The sequence below is a fragment of the Gracilinanus agilis genome, chromosome 2 (genome assembly GCF_016433145.1).
Source record: "Gracilinanus agilis isolate LMUSP501 chromosome 2, AgileGrace, whole genome shotgun sequence".
Taxonomy (NCBI): domain Eukaryota; kingdom Metazoa; phylum Chordata; class Mammalia; order Didelphimorphia; family Didelphidae; genus Gracilinanus; species Gracilinanus agilis.
In genome coordinates this window covers 246926707-246944889 of record NC_058131.1, presented here as the reverse complement: position 1 = coordinate 246944889, position 18183 = coordinate 246926707, and the positions used below count along the sequence as shown (strand labels likewise).

The 18183-nt window shown below is 35.9% G+C and overlaps 1 protein-coding gene across 1 annotated transcript in view; it reads left to right on the top strand.

The window, feature by feature from the left end:
* The window catches only part of ATP9A (ATPase phospholipid transporting 9A (putative)), a 149563-nt gene that overhangs the window by 68771 nt on the left and 62609 nt on the right, over positions 1 to 18183 (top strand). The window contains exons 8-10 of the mRNA XM_044663832.1: positions 281 to 361; positions 4251 to 4326; positions 15686 to 15762. Coding sequence (XP_044519767.1) covers positions 281 to 361; positions 4251 to 4326; positions 15686 to 15762 — 234 coding nt within the window. The remainder of the gene's footprint in view (positions 1 to 280; positions 362 to 4250; positions 4327 to 15685; positions 15763 to 18183) is intronic.

The window sequence follows — 18183 nt, the reverse complement described above, 5'->3', positions numbered from 1 at the left end:
CTGCCTAGACCTTGCAGCTCTTCTTTCTTAGAAGTGATACTAAGACAGAAAGTAAGGGTTTTTTAAAAAAAGAAATTTTTAGAAAGCTGGTCTTACTAAGTAAAGGCAAGATTCTTTTTTTAAAAAATCAATTTAGATTTCCCTAACATGTTGATATGAATATTTGTTCACAAAGCAAATTAATTCTTGAATAAAATAAAACATTCTTTGAACAAATAGCTAATGAACTTAGTTTTTGCTAATAAAGTAACTTTTAAGGGTTTTATTCTCTATTTCAAAGGATCTTCTTCAAATTCGATCATATGTCTATGCAGAAGAGCCAAATATCGACATCCATAACTTTGTGGGGACTTTTACAAGGGTAAGTTTAAAAAAAATATGTTAAAAACCTCAAAATTGTTACAAATGTACTTTTATATTGATAAGGGTATTATCTTTGAGTGTATGCAAGAATGGGGGCGTGTGAAAAGAGATAGGGAATAGAGACTGGACCCATGGTTTCATTGCTATAGGGAACTCCTTGATGAGGACACTTCTATCCATTTTGGTTGGCACCTTTTTTTATAATTTAGTTTTAGACAACCAAGAAGATAAGTGACTTTTCACTTAACCAAGTCACATAGTACCTGACACATAGCACTTAACTGCTTGTTGACTTGACTTAATAAAATTAGTGTTTTGTATCTGTAGCTCATTTGAGACCTATAGGATTTGAGAAAGTCAATCTATGTAATCATGTTAGCTAGTCATTCATGTAGATTCTTATGCTAAGTCCCTATATTACGTTAGCTCTTTGAATCCAAGAACTTCTTTTTAGCTCTATAAGGGATTTTAAAGATCATCTAATCTAACCCCTTCATTCTACAGAGGAAAAAGATTGAAAATGTCTTGTCCAAGATCCTGCATCTATTAATGGTGGAGGCAGAACTTAGAACTCAGGCCCCTTGATTCTCATCTTCCACACTAATTTGCATAAGGCTTTTAGGACCAAGTGTTACATCTTTTGCCTTTATAGAAAATAGATAGAAGAGTCTAATACTTCCTATAAAAACTATGGTTGAAGTAGAATGATAGTAAAAGAACTCTCATTTTGGAAATAGAAAACCTCAGTTGAAGCATAGACTCTTCTTTACTCGTTTGTTATCCTGAGCAAGTCACTTTTCCTGGCCTCTGTTTCTTCTCAGTTGAATGATAATCCTAGAATATTGTCATCATCACTGTCATTTTGTGTCTTTTATATAAAGACCCACCCAATAAATTCCTGCTTGATTTCCTTGCCCAGGATTAAATTCTGTGTCTACAAATGAATTTTCTTTCTGTTGTCAGAATGAAACTTCTGTAACTTGCGCTTCCCTTTTCAACTTCTGCCAGAAAATTTAAAAGCAGATGCATTGCTGAAGTGTGATTTTTTTTTTTTGTCTCCTAGGGCTAGGGGCATCCACCTCTTTTGCTGCTTCCTTTACTTGATTTCTTTTATCCTTAAATATCTTCTGACACTCCACTTTACTTGGGATTTTTCTGAAGCAGATGGGGCATACATCTTAAATGATAAGAAATGGTTTTCATAATATTTGGTGGTACAGTGGGAGAGAGCATTAGATTTGGTGTCAGAGGCATGTGGATTGGAATCCTACTTAGGCTACTTGCTGTTTGCATGCTATTTCTCCCCCCCCCCCCTTTTTGAGCCTCAATTCCCTATAAAATGAAGGGATCAGGACAAGATGGTGTTCATGGACCTTCCTCTGCTTGGAGTCTAGTTTCTTTGGTCCTCAAAGGAGTATGAAAAGGAATGGTCAGGTAGTTTATTTTTTTTAACTTTCTAAGTCTTTTTAACTTACTATTTTATTTTTTGTTTTTAATTTTTTCATTTTCCTTTAATTATAAAAATTGTGTTTTTTTATTTCTGGTCAGGTAGTTTAAAAAGAGAACCAGGAGAGAACAGCTGTATGATTTATATAATCAGTTTTATAAAATACAAGATAAGCCACTAGAGTATCATCTAATGTGTGAGATCAGACTTGAAAACTCCGTTCTTTGTGATCATAGTTTTTTCCCTCTACTGTTAGTGATGAGCATTGCTATATAACTCATTCCTCTTTTCCCCTAGATACTTATATTTCTGCTAATGTAAATCTGAGAACTTTCTTTTCTTGCTAAAGCAGGAGTCAAAGACTGGATCAAAGGAAGAGAAGATGGGGCTAACACAGGGAGCTTATGGTATTGGAGACATGGAGAAGCTTACAGCAGGCTTCAGAGGAAGAAAGTGGCTTTCTCATTGCTTAGGCTAACCTGTTTACTTGTGCCCTTCCCCCTCCCATCACAACTGAGAACTTGCCCTTTCAATTATTGTCTTTCATTCTCTTATGTACCAGCTCCTTTGGCACAGGGTACAAACATTTCTAGTTCTCCCTCATTCTTAAAAAAATGTTAATTTGTCTCTGCTGTACTTCCCTCTAGCAATCATCCTGTATCTCTTCTCTTTGATACAGTCAAACTCCTAGGAAGAAATCAGCTACACTTGTTGCCTTCACTTCCTCAACTCCCACTCATTTCTGTCCCTCTGTAAGCTAACTTTCACCCCCATTGTTCTATAGATACTGCTTTCTTGAAGGTTACCAGTTATTAGGTAGCTTAAGTGACATAATAAATAGAGTATTCGACCTGGAATCAGGAAGACCTGAGTTCATATGTGACCTCATACATTACTGGGTAAGTGACTTAACTGCTAGTCACATCAGTTTCCTCACCTGCAAAATGGGGATAATAATAGCACTTACTGCCCATGGTTGTTGGGAGAATAAAATAAGGTATTAGTAAAGCACTTTGCAAACCTTTAAATGCTATATAAATGCTAGCAATTATGATGATGATAATTCTTAACTGCTAAATCAAGTGCCATATTCAGTCATCAGACTCCTTGAGCTTTCTGCTGCTTTGGATATTGTCAGCCATCCCTTCTCCCTACACTACTCTGGCTCCTGTGGCACGGCTTTGAATTTTCCTCATCCCTGTCTGAATTACTTTTGTTGCATCATCATCTTCTCCCTGCTGAGTGTGTGCCCACAGCTCAAGACTGCCTCCATACTTCCTTGGTTGCCTCATCTGCTCCTTTGGATTAAGTTATCATTCTTATGACAACAATGACCAAATCTGTAAGTCATCTTAACTCTCTAGGCCAAGTCAATTGACAAGTCTTGCTAATTTGGCATAATAATGCCAAAAAACTCTTCCAAACATTGTTTTCCAAACTCAGGCATCTTATTGCAGTAGCTTTCTAATTGGACTTCCTGTCTCTAGTCTCTTCTCTTTCTATTTTATTCTCCATGTAGTTGCCAAAATAAATTTCTAGACACGGGTCAGACTATATTATTCCCCTTCTCAGAAATCTTCTCTGATTTTTTCTTGCTTTCAAGCTAAATATAAATGCCTCAGACCAATATATAAAGCCCACTACAATCTGGTTGCAAGCTATTCTTCCAGATTTGTTTTGTATTTCTTGTACTTTTCATTCTAGCCACAGTATTTTAATAGTTGTTCCCCAAATTTTATACTGCATCTCCCATCTCTAAGCTAAGGCTGTGTCACATATTTGGAATGGAAGCCCTTATACTTCTCTTAAAATCTCCAGCCTTCTTGAAGACAGTATCCTACATATATGATTCCTTGGAGGTCAACTTCTTTTTTTTTAATCCCTTACCTTCCATCTTAGAATCAATACTGGGTATTGATTCTAAGGCAGAAGAGTAGTAAGGGCTAGGCAATGGGGGTTAAGTGACTTGCCCAGGACCACAGAGCTAGGAAGTGTCTGAGGCTAGATTTGAACCCAGGATCTCTCAGAGGTCCACTTCTAAACAAAATTGTTGTCCCAATTGAGTCCTTTTCTCCTCCCTCCTCAAATTACTTTATATTTTCTTATCTGTGTCCTTATTTAGCCCCTACCTCCACCACCAGTAGCATAAACACTTTGAGAACAGAGATTTTGTTTCATTTTTGTATCTCTAGCATCTAAAACCATGTCTAGCACCTAGCAAAAAAGGACTTAAATAAATGTTAGTGGTATTTAATTTTGTGACCACAATTACAGATATTTTTATAGACAAAAACAAAGAGTAGAGAAGGATAATCACAAGTTTAAAGTCTTTTCTTTTGATTTCATTATGCTTTCTGTTATAGATTTTGCTATTGTATGGGAGGGGTATGTAGCAATTCTGTGAGCTTGACAAATAAATGTTCTTCTTGATCTTTATCAGGAAGACAGTGACCCTCCCATCAATGAGAGCTTAAGTATAGAGAATACACTCTGGGCTGGCACAGTCATAGCATCAGGTAAGTGTGTGATTGCTGAGGAATATGTTAGCAATTTTAAAAGAAAAAAAATCATTTTGTAATTAGAATAATCTTCTTCTGTCAGTTGGGGAAATTAGTGGTAGAATGAAGTTTTCCACTTGTCCTAGCACCTCTGGGGAGCTGAGCTGACATCTAATTGCCTCTCAGATGTTTATAAAAGTGTAGGAGTGGGAATTCCAATGGCCTGTGGGCCCTTCTGGATCTTCCATTCTGAGAATAGGCCTTAATTGCTCCCTTTAGATTGACATCCTAATCTGTAACAGAAATCGTGTCAGATTGAATGTTGTGATGGAAGCTTGTGTGAGAGACAGCAAAGCAAGTGCAGCAGTTATGAAGTGAGCTAGTCAATATGGAAGCATATTATGGTTCAATTTGAATTGGGGTGTTTATTCATGGAGGTGGGAGTAAAATCAGAGCTATTTGATTTTGAATGTCTAAGATGAAATGAGTCCCAGGCATCAGCAAATGGAAGGTTCCCAGGGACTCACTACTGGCAACTATCAAAATTTCAGAAGATTTTGCATCTGGGACCATGGGATTCCTTCTTTATCCTTTCTCTGTATTTGCCCTTTGTAGCAGTTCTTGAATGCACTACCAGCTCTTTTGGCCAATTAGAAGGCTACTAAAGTGTGAGGGAATCATTGTGGGCAGAAGTGAAATCGGTTCATCCAGGCTCCTTGGTTAATTCAGCTTTATACGGTCTGACATTAGAAGGTAATGACTTAGCCAGGATCCCAGAGTGCAGTGTCCCATACTGAATCTTTGCTGTATCTATGATTAACTTAGAGGTCTTTTTACTCCTAAACCTAGATGCCTTTTTCCATTTATGCTTCTTTATCAACACCGTCATTGGTATATAATACAGATGACATTATTGACTTAAAAAGAGCATATTGTCTCATACTTTCCTTCCTGCCTTCCCTCTCTGGATGTCTTTTGTTATTACATGACAGCAGTTGTCTGTTCCCCCAACCAGGCTTCCCTTAACCAAAAAAAGGGAAAAAAAAGGAGCTAAGTCAATGAACAATGAACAACACAATGAAAAGTATACTAGATTTAGAGTCTGAGGATGTGCAATCAAATCTAAACTCTGGGATTTACTACCTTTGTGACCTTGGGCAAATGACTCAACCTCTCTGTAGTTGTTTCCCTATCTGCATAAGGAAGAAGTTGTACTAGATGACCTCCAAGGTCCTTTCCAACTATAGATCTATGGTCCCAGGAATGACATTGGTCTTCATGGCTCAATAGTATTTCATTTTGGACCACAAATGGCATTGTTATTCACATGATCTTTACCAAAAAGTGTCATGCTCCCAGGGAAGCTCCATGCTCACTTTGGCAGCTCTACATTCCACTACTTTTAGAGAGAGAACCAAGAAACTGCTATGCTCTGTAGGGTGCTCAGAGAGTATAGAGTTACCTAATTAAAATAGCTCTGAGCCTCTTTCTGCTAGAAATGATTCCTCTTCCATGAATCTACTTATTTCACGGAGCCCCATTTTTGGTGATATTGGTATAATGAAGCCAATTTCCCACGGGAAGTTGTATGCAGTGTTTTACTATATTACCAATAAAACCCAATGAATACTGCATAACAGAGTGTCTGTGATGGGACTGCATGCTTATAGCTTTTCTAAGACCCATGCCACCTTCAAATGTATATCAATATTATCTGAAGAGTTTCAGGAAAGGTACAGTTTACATGTTTAACCGTATCCCTTTTCATTCTGGCTCTCCACAGTGTTCTTACTATAAGCAGGCAAGGGAGTGAAGGCAAAAGAATCTAATTTCCTTCTGGAATTTATTTTTTAGTTGCACTGTTGCTTTTTAAATTCTCTCTTGACTTTTTTGGGTGCCATTTTAAATTCTTCTTTAAAATCTTTGAAAATGTCAGTTATCTATTTTAATTTGGAATATCTATTTTTATTTGTTTCTTTCTGTATTTTTGCTTTTGGTGCTCTCTCATTTTATAATCTTTTAAACTACATCAGAGTTTCTTTTCCATTTATATTTTTGAATTTAGGATTTCTTACATTATTTCTGTTTTAGTATTTTGTTTTTTTTTTGCTTTGCTGGTCTTATTCTATAATCTTTATGTTCATATATGTATATGTTTGAGCTTATCTTTTGTTTATTGCCTTTTTTGTCTGTTTTTGTGTAAATATTTTTTAACATTTTGAGGAAAGCATGCATATTTGTTTTTTTTTATAGGAAGTAATGAAAAAACCTGGCTTGGTTATAAACTCTTATTCTTATTATAAACCACCTTCCAGGAAATCTATTACTTTGGTTTTCTGTAATTGGAATGTATAAAAATTTATATTGTCATAAGCTTCCTTTTACTTTTTATCTAGCTTAATAATTTACTTTGGTACTCAAATGGATATGTGAATTCATAGATATTGATACTCCTGGCAACAATAGAGATCTTCAAACCATTTACACTTGTGTGACTCCTATCTATGTATACTTATTTTGCTTTTTAAAAAACTTTTAACAACTTTTCTTATCATCTATCTCATGGATATAGGGAACTTCAATTTATAAAGCATTAAAATAAGCTTTGTGTGATTTGTTTTAATGGCTTTAAATTATCTGCTCTAGAGAAATGTAGGGATTTGCATTCAAAGGCTATCCTATCTGTTCTCAAAACAACTCCCTCCCTCCTCATTGCATTCCAGACTCACCAGGACTAGTTTTCTTTTCTTTTCCATATTAAAATTTCAAGTATTTAAGTTTGTTGTCTTAAAGGAATGGTTGACAATAATCTTTCTGCTCTCTAAGACAATCATCTGAGAGAATAATTTTATCAATGGCTTCTCCTCTTTTCTAAGTTAATTATTAAAAGGTAGGAGTTAGGGATCTTATTCAGCTGTGTGAACACACATATAACACGTTCATATCTTTGTATGCTTTACATTTTAGTTGAGGTGCTTATTTTCTTTTGTTGAGCAATCCAAGAATGAAGAATACTCTCTCCTTCCACCTACCTCTCCAGAGAAAGCTAAATTGTATTCCTGTATCTATTTGGTTAATATGATTCTTGGGTTTATATCCTTTCTGTGTCACTACCTGCATGACGTTTCACGAATCACTTCTCCAAGCCTTAATTTCTCCATTTGTGAAATGGTAGAGTTGGCATCAAAGACCCCATCTGCCTTTATACCTAATAATCTTAAAAAAACCACCAATAAATTATTTTAATTGAGTTTTTAATTTATTTTCAGTTCTAAATTTTCTCTCATTCCTCCCCTCCTACTCTTTGAGGAAGCAAAAAAAACAAACAAACAACAAAAAAACCCCAAAATGTTACAGTTAAATATAGTAAAGAGGGGAGACAAAATTTCACATTATGTTTAAAAAGGTATGCTTCAATCTACACTCTGAATTTATTAACTTTTTATCTGGAGACTGAAAGCATTTCATCATGAATTCTCCAGAAATGTGGTTGGTCATTATGTTGATCAGAGTTGCCAAGTCAAAGTTGTTCTGTCTTTACAATGTTGTTGTTATTGTGTGAATTATTCTACTGGTTATACTCATCTCATTCTGCTTCAGTTTTTAAGTCTTTCCAGATTTCTTTGAAACCATCTCCTTCATCATCTTTTTCTACTTTTTAAAGAATTGTTTATTTTGAAGCACAGAGACTTTTTTACTACTATTTTTCTGTTCCAGATTCTCTCCTTTCTGCCAATTCCCTCACCTAGTGAAAAGGGAAAACCTGTTACAGATATATAGAGCCATTCAGAACAGATTTCTTCATTAGCCATGTTTCCAGAAAGAAAGAAACAAACAAAAAAGAGAAAAATATGCTTCATTCTGCACTCTGTATCCATCAGTTCTATTTCTGAAGGTTGATAGCATGTTTCATCATTAGTCCTATGGAACTGTGGTGGGTCATTGTATTAATCAAAATTTCTGAATGTTCAAAGTGGATTTAGAGTATTGCTATTACATTGTAAATTTTTTTCTTGGTACTGTTCTCTTCACTTTTTGTCAGTTCATACAAGTCTTCCCATTTTTCTGAAACCATTCCTTTGATCATTTCTTGCAGTATAATAGTATTTAGTCATATTCATACCATAACTGTGGAGTCATTTCCCAATTGATAAGTGGTCCTCCCTTAATTTCCATTTCTTTGTCTCCACAAAAGAGGTGATATAAATATTTTTGCACAAATGGACCCATTTCTTCTTTCTTTGGACTCTTTGGGGTATATAGAAATGGTAGTGGTATTTATTGCTGGTTCAGATTTTCATAACTTTTTGGACTTTAGTTCCAAATTGCTTTCTAGAATTGGCTGGGCCAGTTCATAGCTCCACTGACAGTGTATTTAATTTGCCTATTTTCCCACAATTCTCATCCTTTTTGGTCAGCTTTACTAATCTAATGAATGTGAGACTACAGCTATGATGGTATGATATTAGAATTGATCTGGTCTTTAGCTCCACATAATTTGACAAAAATTTCATAATTTTTATGCCTAAGCACCTTTCTAAAGTTCCCCTTCCCATTCTAGACCTAGGAGGATAATAATGGCCTTTCAAAGAAAGAGGCCTAAAGAATTTAATTTGGACTTCAACCCTATTACTTGAATTTGATTTTGAAATTAAGAGCAAGGAAAACTGATAGGGGATTCATAACCAACTTGAGAAAATGAGATCCCTTCTTTTAAAGAAAATAAGACCAATGCCTCACTTTTAAGCTATTATGAAATTCAAGGACCTGTGTTTCTGCTGTGGTCCTGAAGCCAGAAACTTCTCCTTGCCTGAGGAGGATGTACTTCAAACTGCAAGTTGTCTGGGATTGAAGCCATCAGAACTGTTTCAATAATAAACCAGCTGATTATTTCCTCCCAATAAATTTAGCTTTAAATTCTCACATGCTTTGGGAGAAGGGTGGTTTTTCTTTTCTTTTTTTAAAAATTAATTTTTTTGTTGGTTATATTAAAGTTTTCAGGTATCTCCCTCGTTCTTTTCCCTGCAGGAGAGAAGGTATCACTTGACACCCCCCCCCAAAAAAAAATATATGTGTGTGTGTATATATATCTCCAGAGAAAGAACTGTGTATATAGCAAACACAAAAGATATAATTTTTATCTTTTAACACAAAATATATAGATTTACATATATATAAAGTATATCTTTTGTGTTTCTATATATCAGTTCTTTCTCTGGAGGTGAATACTCTCAAGTTATTCTTAAAAATTAATTTTGTAGCTGTATATAATATTCTCTTTGTTGAACTTGTTCTGCTTTTCATGATTTCATGTAGATCTTTCCAAATTAAAAAAAAATTCACTCAAAGGTGTTTTTTTTTTTTTTTTCATTTTTTGATGTGACTGTCAAATTCCCCACAGTGTAGGTACTCATTTAAAAATATGGAAGACCATTATTTTCTTTGCCTTTCCCAAAGCACCAGTCCACCATATCTTTCTGTAAATCTTCCATTGAGAGTCCATTCAGTATGCTGGAGCCTTCAGGCAATGAGTTAGCAAGCATTTGTGGAGCACTTACTAAATACCTGGTACTATGTTTAGTGCTAGGGAAACAAAGTACATCCCCATCCCCAATCCTGCCCAGATCCCATGGTTTCTATGCTCAAGGAATTGTGTCAATACCAATGAAGTGCTAACTTTCAGTTATCTTTTGTTTTATAAAAAAATTTTATGTATATATATGCAAATATATATATACACATATAGTGTTGATTACTGGGTTGAGGCCTTTTCCATTTATATATTTCATCTTATATGCTATTTCTCTTACATAATTATTAATTTTCCTTCAAAAAGGTTTTTCTTTTCTTAATTTTTAATTTTTATTACTATCTTCTGCTTTCTTGCTACCTTTTCAGAAGATATTCCTTCCTTGTCTCTTATCTAATACACTATCTCTTATAAAGGTGAAATAATTTAAATTTAATTTAAAAAAGAACTTAAAAGAAGAAAGGGAGATGGAAAACAGTTAAATCAGTTAACAAACATTTTAAAGCACTTACTACGTGCAAGACACTGTACTAAGTGCTGGAGATACAAAGAATGGCAAAAAATGGTTCTTGTACAGAAGAAGCTTACAATTGAAAGAGGAAAGTAACATAAATAACCATGTCTAAACAAACCGTGCAAAAACTATGTATAGGATAATAGGAAACAACCAACAGAGGGAATGGACTAGAAAGAAGAGGGATTGGGAAAGGCTTCCTATAGAAGATAGGATTTTAGGGGGAACTTGAGGAAAGTCAGTGAAGCCTAGAGGTGGAGATGAGGAAAGGAGAGCATTCCAAGCTTTGGGGACAACCAATGGAAATTCCTAGACTTGAGAAGAGAAGTTCAACAAAACTTACTAAGAGGCCAACCAAGTTAGACAAGCTATTTCTTGCATAATTCTTAGGCACAAAGAATATAGTCAGAGTGATTGACAGTGATTTAATTAAATGTCCTGAGAATATCTATAGTATCTCAAATTGAAAGAGATTGGAGAGATCATCTAGTACAACCCATTCACTTTACAAAGGAAGAAGCCAATGCCTAAAAAGGAAAATGTCTTAGCCAAAATGACAGAAGGTAGCAGAGACAGGAATTAGCCCAGATCCTCAGACTTTACATCTAGTACTTTCTGCCATCACCATACTGCCTGCTTAACATCGAATTCATCTAGTCAAATACAATGAATGAGAAGGCTATGAGTAAATAATTGATCATAAATTATGCATTTTCAGAGCCTGGGTTTCTTTTCAGTTACATACAGATGCACAAATATGAGATGACAGCATAATCTGTATTCTGGCCTAAAAATTTCCAGCCTTCTGCCCCAATTTTGTTTTTGCATATGCTCGTATAGTTTGTTTGGTTTGTTTTTGAGACCCTTAAGCTGAAAACTCATTTCTGATTCCTTAAGGTCATTTTCTACTCCCTGTGGCCCCCACTTTAACAATTATGCTCTAAATATATTAAATACTTTTAAAGATAAAAAGACCTACATTCTAAAGCAGTATTTCCAGTTGTTTTCAACTGAACCCTTCCTGAGTATGGGGGGGCATGATAAAAATTGATGTGACAAAATTTTGATTCTAGTAATATTTTTTCTTCTAAAATAATAACTATGAAATCTCACATTTTTTGAAAATAACTCATGAGGGAACTTTTTAGTATGAAAATAGACTTGATTTCCTGTATTTTGTTCCCAAAGTTCTCAGACTCTTAGGTACTTTTATTAGCTCTTGTGGTTCTGTCATTATAGTTCAAGTCCCAGTTAATATGGGAAGTACTGTTCTAAGGCCCAGACCTCAGCTAATTGGAGTGGACTCGGCATTTCAGCAATGTCATGGAGCCTGTGGTCTAGCCCTCAGACCAGAGTTCAGCAGAGCCTGTCATCTCTGCCATCTGCTATAGCCACAGGGACCACTGAAGGGGGGCCCTGGCTGCTGCAGGAGTAGCCTGCCATCTGCTGATGGGAATGCTCAGCTTTCTCCACCTAGCCATCTGGCTGAGTATCCTGTTTGTGTGCACATACAGTATTAAATTGAAGATGTCAGTTTTACAAGTGTGCATTATATTTGGAAAAAATATAGATTTCTTTGAGAATAATTGAGAAGAAAATTTCAGATCCTTTAATTTGAGAATTTGAGCTCATTCTGTACACATTTAATCTTCTAGGGGTGCATAATAGTGTGTGTGTGTGTGTGTGTGTGTGTGTGTGTGTGTGTCTGTGTGCATGTAACAACCTTCATATTTTTTTTTTAAATTTTAAACCCTTAACTTCTGTGTATTGACTTATAGGTGGAAGAGTGGTAAGGGTAGGCAATGGGGGTCAAGTGACTTGCCCAGGGTCACACAACTGGGAAGTGTCTGAGGCCGGATTTGAACCTAGGACCTCCCGTCTCTAGACCTGGCTCTCAATCCACTGAGCTACCCAGCTGCCCCCTAATCTTCATATTTTTGTGTCTCTTTCTGAATAGTAAGTTACATGTTTTTTGAGAGATTTTACTTTATACCTCCCAGAGTACCTGGGTTTAAATGATGGTTCTGCCAACTTTCTGCCTGGCATCCTTTGACAAGTTTGACTTTTTACCTCCTTTATCTGTTAAATGGGTTTGGATTGGATGACTTACAACATTTCTGTCTCTAAATAGAAGAGTATGTGAGCACTACTCTTCTAATAGAACATAAGCTGTTTATAGCATCAGTGGTACCTGAAGCAGTAGCTAAGTCTACATGCAGTAGGTACCTAATACATGTTTATTGAATTGATTTGTTCTGCCTGTTGGTTTAAAACCATGGAGGAAAAGAAAATTTTTATGGAATCTATGGCTTTCTCTAAAGTGTTATCTTTCCCTGGAAACTAGAAACCATAAGTATTCAACAATAATTCTTTTGTAACTTTGTGTTAAGTATTGTTTCTTCACATTTGTTTTTTTACTGCTAAGGTAAGTCATTTGACATTGGAATTTATATAGCTATACATTTGCACAGAGACACAGTTCTCAGCTCATTGTTAGGTTGCTTGAATTTTTAAATTTGTTTTTATAGAGGTATGCTTTTCAAACTCCAAATGACACAAAACTAAATCTATTGGAAGATAGAGTCAAGATCCAAAAAGATATTAGTGAATCTTGGACCAGATCAAATAAGATGAAATTTAATAGGGACAGATACATATTCAGGATACTTGGGTTCAAAAAAATCAATTTCACCTATGTGAAATGGGAAAGTAGAAATCAGTTTCTGAGTAAAAAGTTTGTGGGTTCTTGTGGACTTTAATCTGTGTGATATGGCAGCCAAAAAGACAGTCTGATATTTATGAATTGATGTTAGCTCTGTTTAATTTTGTCCAGATCAAATGGTGTCTGCATCATTGTGCTGAGTTCTAGGTGCTATATTTTGATAAACTGGATTATATCCAGAGGAGAATGACCAGGATGTTGTAGGGCTTTAGTTCATGGCAAGTAAGGATCAGTTGAAAGAACTGTGGAATAGGGGCAGTTAGGTGACTCAGTAGATAGATTCTGGAGTCAGGAGGACCTGGGTTTAAATCTGACCTTATACACTTTCTAGCTGTGTAACCCTGGGCAAGTCAGTTTGCCCCCCTCTCCCCAACCCCCCTGCCAATAGCTTATGGATTCTAAGTCAAAGATAAGAGGTGTTTTTTTTTTTTTAAACCCTTGTACTTCGGTGTATTGTCTCATAGGTGGAAGAGTGGTAAGGGTGGGCAATGGGGGTCAAGTGACTTGCCCAGGGTCACACAGCTGGGAAGTGGCTGAGGCTGGGTTTGAACCTAGGACCTCCTGTCTCTAGGCCTGACTCTCACTCCACTGAGCTACCCAGCTGCCCCAAAGATAAGAGTTTAATAAAAGAAAAAGAAGAACTGGGAGATGTTCTTTGAAAATAGAAGACTTGGGGTGGACATGATAGTTGTCTCTAGTTATTTGAAAGTTTGTCATGTGACAGAGGTATTAGATTTGGTCTCTTTGGTCCCAGAAGACAAAACTAGGAACAATGAATGAATGTTTTAACTAAAAAAATAAATTTTGATGCAGGGTAAATATTGCTAACAATTAGAACTGTCCAAAAGTAGAATAGACTTTCTTAGGAGACAGTACGTTTTCTCTCCTTGGAAGTCTTCAAGAAGAGGCTGACTGGGGGCAGCTGGGTAGCTCAGTGGATTGAGAGTCAGGCCTAGAGATGGGAGGTCCTAGGTTCAAATCTAACCTCAGACACTTCCCAGCTGTGTGACTCTGGGCAAGTCACTTGACCCCCTTTGCCTACCCTTACCACTCTTCTGCCTTGGAGTCAATACACAGTATTGACTCCAAGACAGAAGGTAAGGGTTTAAAAAAAAAAAAAGAAAGAAGAAAAAGAGGCTGACTGACCTCTTTAGGTGTGCCATTGAAAGGATTATTGTTCATGTTGATTCCATTGAACTTTGAGATTCCTTAAATGTAAGTAAACACCTTAAAAGGAGGTATTTACATTTTTCCCTTAAATAGGGATAAATGATTTTTTAAAAAGAAAGATACTTAAAAATAATATGACTCCCATCTCAGATGACCCAAACAATAGCTATCCCATCCCAGAGGCATTGTGTTTTGCAGAGCTTGCTACTGTGTGGTTAGTTTGGCTGTATTCCATTTCCTCCCTAGAGCAACTTGGCAACTAGTGTTTACTGAACTTCAGAGGTGACACTGATAAACTGGGCATGAGTTTGTAGCATGCACAGCCTCATAGTCTATGGAAGATTGATCACTTCTAATGACTGGACAACTTCAGTTTGCTTTGCTTTGCAGCTGGAATCTGCTTTTCATATAGATCTCTGTCAAGTTTACAAAGGACATCTTAGATGCTGTGATATAATTCTCTATTCCTTATTCATTAGAATGTTCTTATTAATCTCAGTAGCAGAATTTAGTAATTGCTTGTCTTTTGTATTGTCATTAAAGATCTCAGCCTTGGTTTTCCAAAAGTAGAGACTGGCATATGGTATCAAGTTGTCATTTAGTATAATTTGTATGGGTTTCCAAATACTTCAAAAGATTTTTGACTTTATTGGCTTGGGCAATCCTTTCACCCGAGTAAATTGCACCTCCTTTGTTGTTTTAGTAGAGTTTGATGAGTGTCTGTCTAAAAAGTATATCCATTCTTGGCTAGTCTTTTTATGAGCTTCATTTAACTTAGCTTGACTGTTCTTAGGATGACAGATTCATGTTTTTTTGATGAACTTGGAAGTCTTTTCCAGCTTTAGTAAGACCTGAGAAAACTTAGACTCCGTTGATAAATCTTGTGAGAATGTATATAATCATCTTCCTTTCATGAAGGAGCTTCTGGGGAGAACTTTAGTGGAGATTTTCCAAACATGATTCAGATTTGATTTTTCTTCTTGGAGAGGTATCTTGGGAGTATATCCATCAACACTAATGTAGTAATCTTGGGGTAATTATCTAGAGGACTTTTGATGACATACTTAATCTATATTTGAAATTCCCCAGAGAAATTCCAAAACATTTGCTGTTAACTTTAAGTAGATCTCATTATATCCATAAGCTCTGACCATATGAAACAGACTAAATTTCTTAGAGTCTCTCTAGTGTTAGACTAGGTGCCATCAGCTCTGATGACTGAAAACTATGGAATCTTGGTATCATGCCTTAATAGCTTACATTTCTATAACATACAATTTCCAGGTTTCTAAGTCAATTTCCAGTGTTCTTGCCACACTATCATGTGGCAAGTTGTGTCCCTTCCCTGCCTCACCAAAAGCAGTTTATTTTATTTGTAAGTAGCAATGTCTCCATTAATATTTCACTTGTTATTTTGTTTTTTCATTGATTTTCTATTTAGGCACAGTTGTGGGTGTGGTCCTTTATACTGGTCGGGAACTGCGGAGTGTCATGAATACTTCCAACCCAAGAAGTAAGGTAGGTCAAAGGAGGCCAGCACAAATAACAACACAGCACTATTTCAGAATGTCGTTAGTAAGGATATGGATGTTGGGTATTAGTATCTACTGTGGTCTTGCAGGATTTTTTGAATCCTGTGGGATGTTAGACTTCTTAGTCTGATTGTGTGTCTTCTAATGGTTAGAAATTCCTTGAGAAAAGAAATTATTTTATTGATTGTATTTATATCAATGCCTTTCACTGTGCCTGGCACATAATAGGTAATTATTAACATTTGCTGATTGTTTGATCTTGTTTGATCAATGGTTCGAAATTTACTTTTAGAAAGATGTTTTTGGAGTTGGGGCCAGGAGAGACAAGATAGGCAGGTAGCTGCTTCCACTACTACGTAGTCAGGGCTTTCAGGGACATTTTTTAACCTCTTGTTTTCTAAAGTTTATGCATTTTTATTGCCAGAAGAGGCTGTTCTCTATAAACTTTAGAGATTTATTTTGGGATAACCCAGGTAGTCCTCTAATAAATTCTCTCCATGGTAGGAATATGAAACTATTCGATTTTCAAAGGGTAAACCAGTGAAGTGTAAGTTTTGGCATAATATCTCTCAGAACAGCTTCCTTAACCTTTATTTGCCACCTCTGGTGACTATACTCACTCCTATGGGTCTCTGGGAGGTTAGTTCTCTCCTACCATTGTCCTGATCAAAGTATCTGCATCTGGAAGCTGCCCAGAAACATTCCTCATATTAAAGGAAGATTTCCCTTCCCTTCCAAGCACAGTGTCCTGCTTCTTCTGAACCTCCTCATGCCAGAGAAAATGAAACTTTTCTTCTTCCACTTTATTTTATTTACCCATCGCCCAATTTTTTTTCCCTGAAGTAACAAATTAATAATTTTGCTAGTTTTATCCTCTGCATGAAGTTAAAACTGTGAATTGAAATGTAGCAAACAAATAAATTAACAGATAAAGGAGGTTAAAGTCAAATTACTTGTCCAAAGATACCAGGCAAGCTGCATTGGTGGTATAGGGGTGAACATAGCTGCCTTCCAAAGATACCAGGCAGAAAGTTGGCAGAACCATCATTTGAACCCAGGTACTCTGGGAGGTATGAAGTAAAATCTCTCAAAAAATGTACAACTTACTGTTCAGAATGAGGCACAAAAATATGAAGGTTGTTATACGGACACACAGACACACACTATACGAATCCCTAGAAGATTAAATGTGTATAGAATAAGCTCAAATTTGAGCAGTAAATAAAGTTATATTTTAGAGAAAAAAAAACCTCAAACTAAAAAAAGGTTCAAGTAGGAAAAATATAGTAGATTTTGTGTCTGTTTTCCAAGAACAAATCAAGCTAAGCGTGACTCATCATTAGATTGATTGACAGTTGATATTTTTTCCCCATGATGTATATACACTAAGGAGTTTGGTGGGTTTTTTTTTGTTTCCTTTTTTAATATCTACCCTGTTGGAGAGCGTGCCCCCGTGAATGAAATCAGTGGTCCTTGAAATATTGAAATTAAGTCATCTAAATTCTCCTGACTTCAATTCCATCCTATAATAGGAAGGCTTTGGACTAGATGGACTAGACTTCTAGCTCTAAAGTAATGATCCTTTGACCATAAGTCAAATTGCTCAAAACTTCCAGGGAATAGCAACTTAGTGTGTATGATAGCCTTATTTTGCCTGGGAGGCACAAGGGACAACTCTAGGCAAGGTATAGTATTTCAAAATATAGTCTGCCTTCTGATTTCCTATAGTTATGTGAAGGGTCAGATATAATTAGCTTAGATGATAAGTCCTTAGTTTGGAGTCCATGAACTTGATTTTTTTATTATTGTATTTAAACATGGTTTCCTTTTTAAATCCTAGTATTTTATTTTATGTATTTAAAAGCATTATTCTGAGAACAGGTTCATAGACTTAACCATACTGCCAAAGGGATTGAGAATACAAGGAAGGTTAGGAATCATTGTTTTAGAATTTAAAACAATTGCAAAACTGTTTATTGGTGATGAATTTTTTATATGGTAGCAGCTGCAATTTAGGGTTTTGCCAAATTCTGACAATTTGAGAATGAGAAGAAGGGATTCATAGAATCATGGTATATCAGAGTAGAAAGGGAAATTAGAAATCACCTAGTTCAACTCTGTCATCTTACAGACGAGGCGACTTGACCAAGATTATATATTGAGTTATCGGTTGAGTCAAGAATGAAACTCATGTCTCCTGAATTCCAATCTGGAGCTCCTTAGATGCTTTTATGATGAATTATTATGTCCTAAACTTTATAGAGAGGCAGCATGCTATAGTGGATAAAGAGGTATATTTGGAGTCAAGAAGGCCTATGTACAGATCCTGCCTCTGACTGGTACTGACTTATCTTATTCTAGGCAAGACAATTTCATAGTGCCCCTAGGCAACTCTCTAAGACCATAA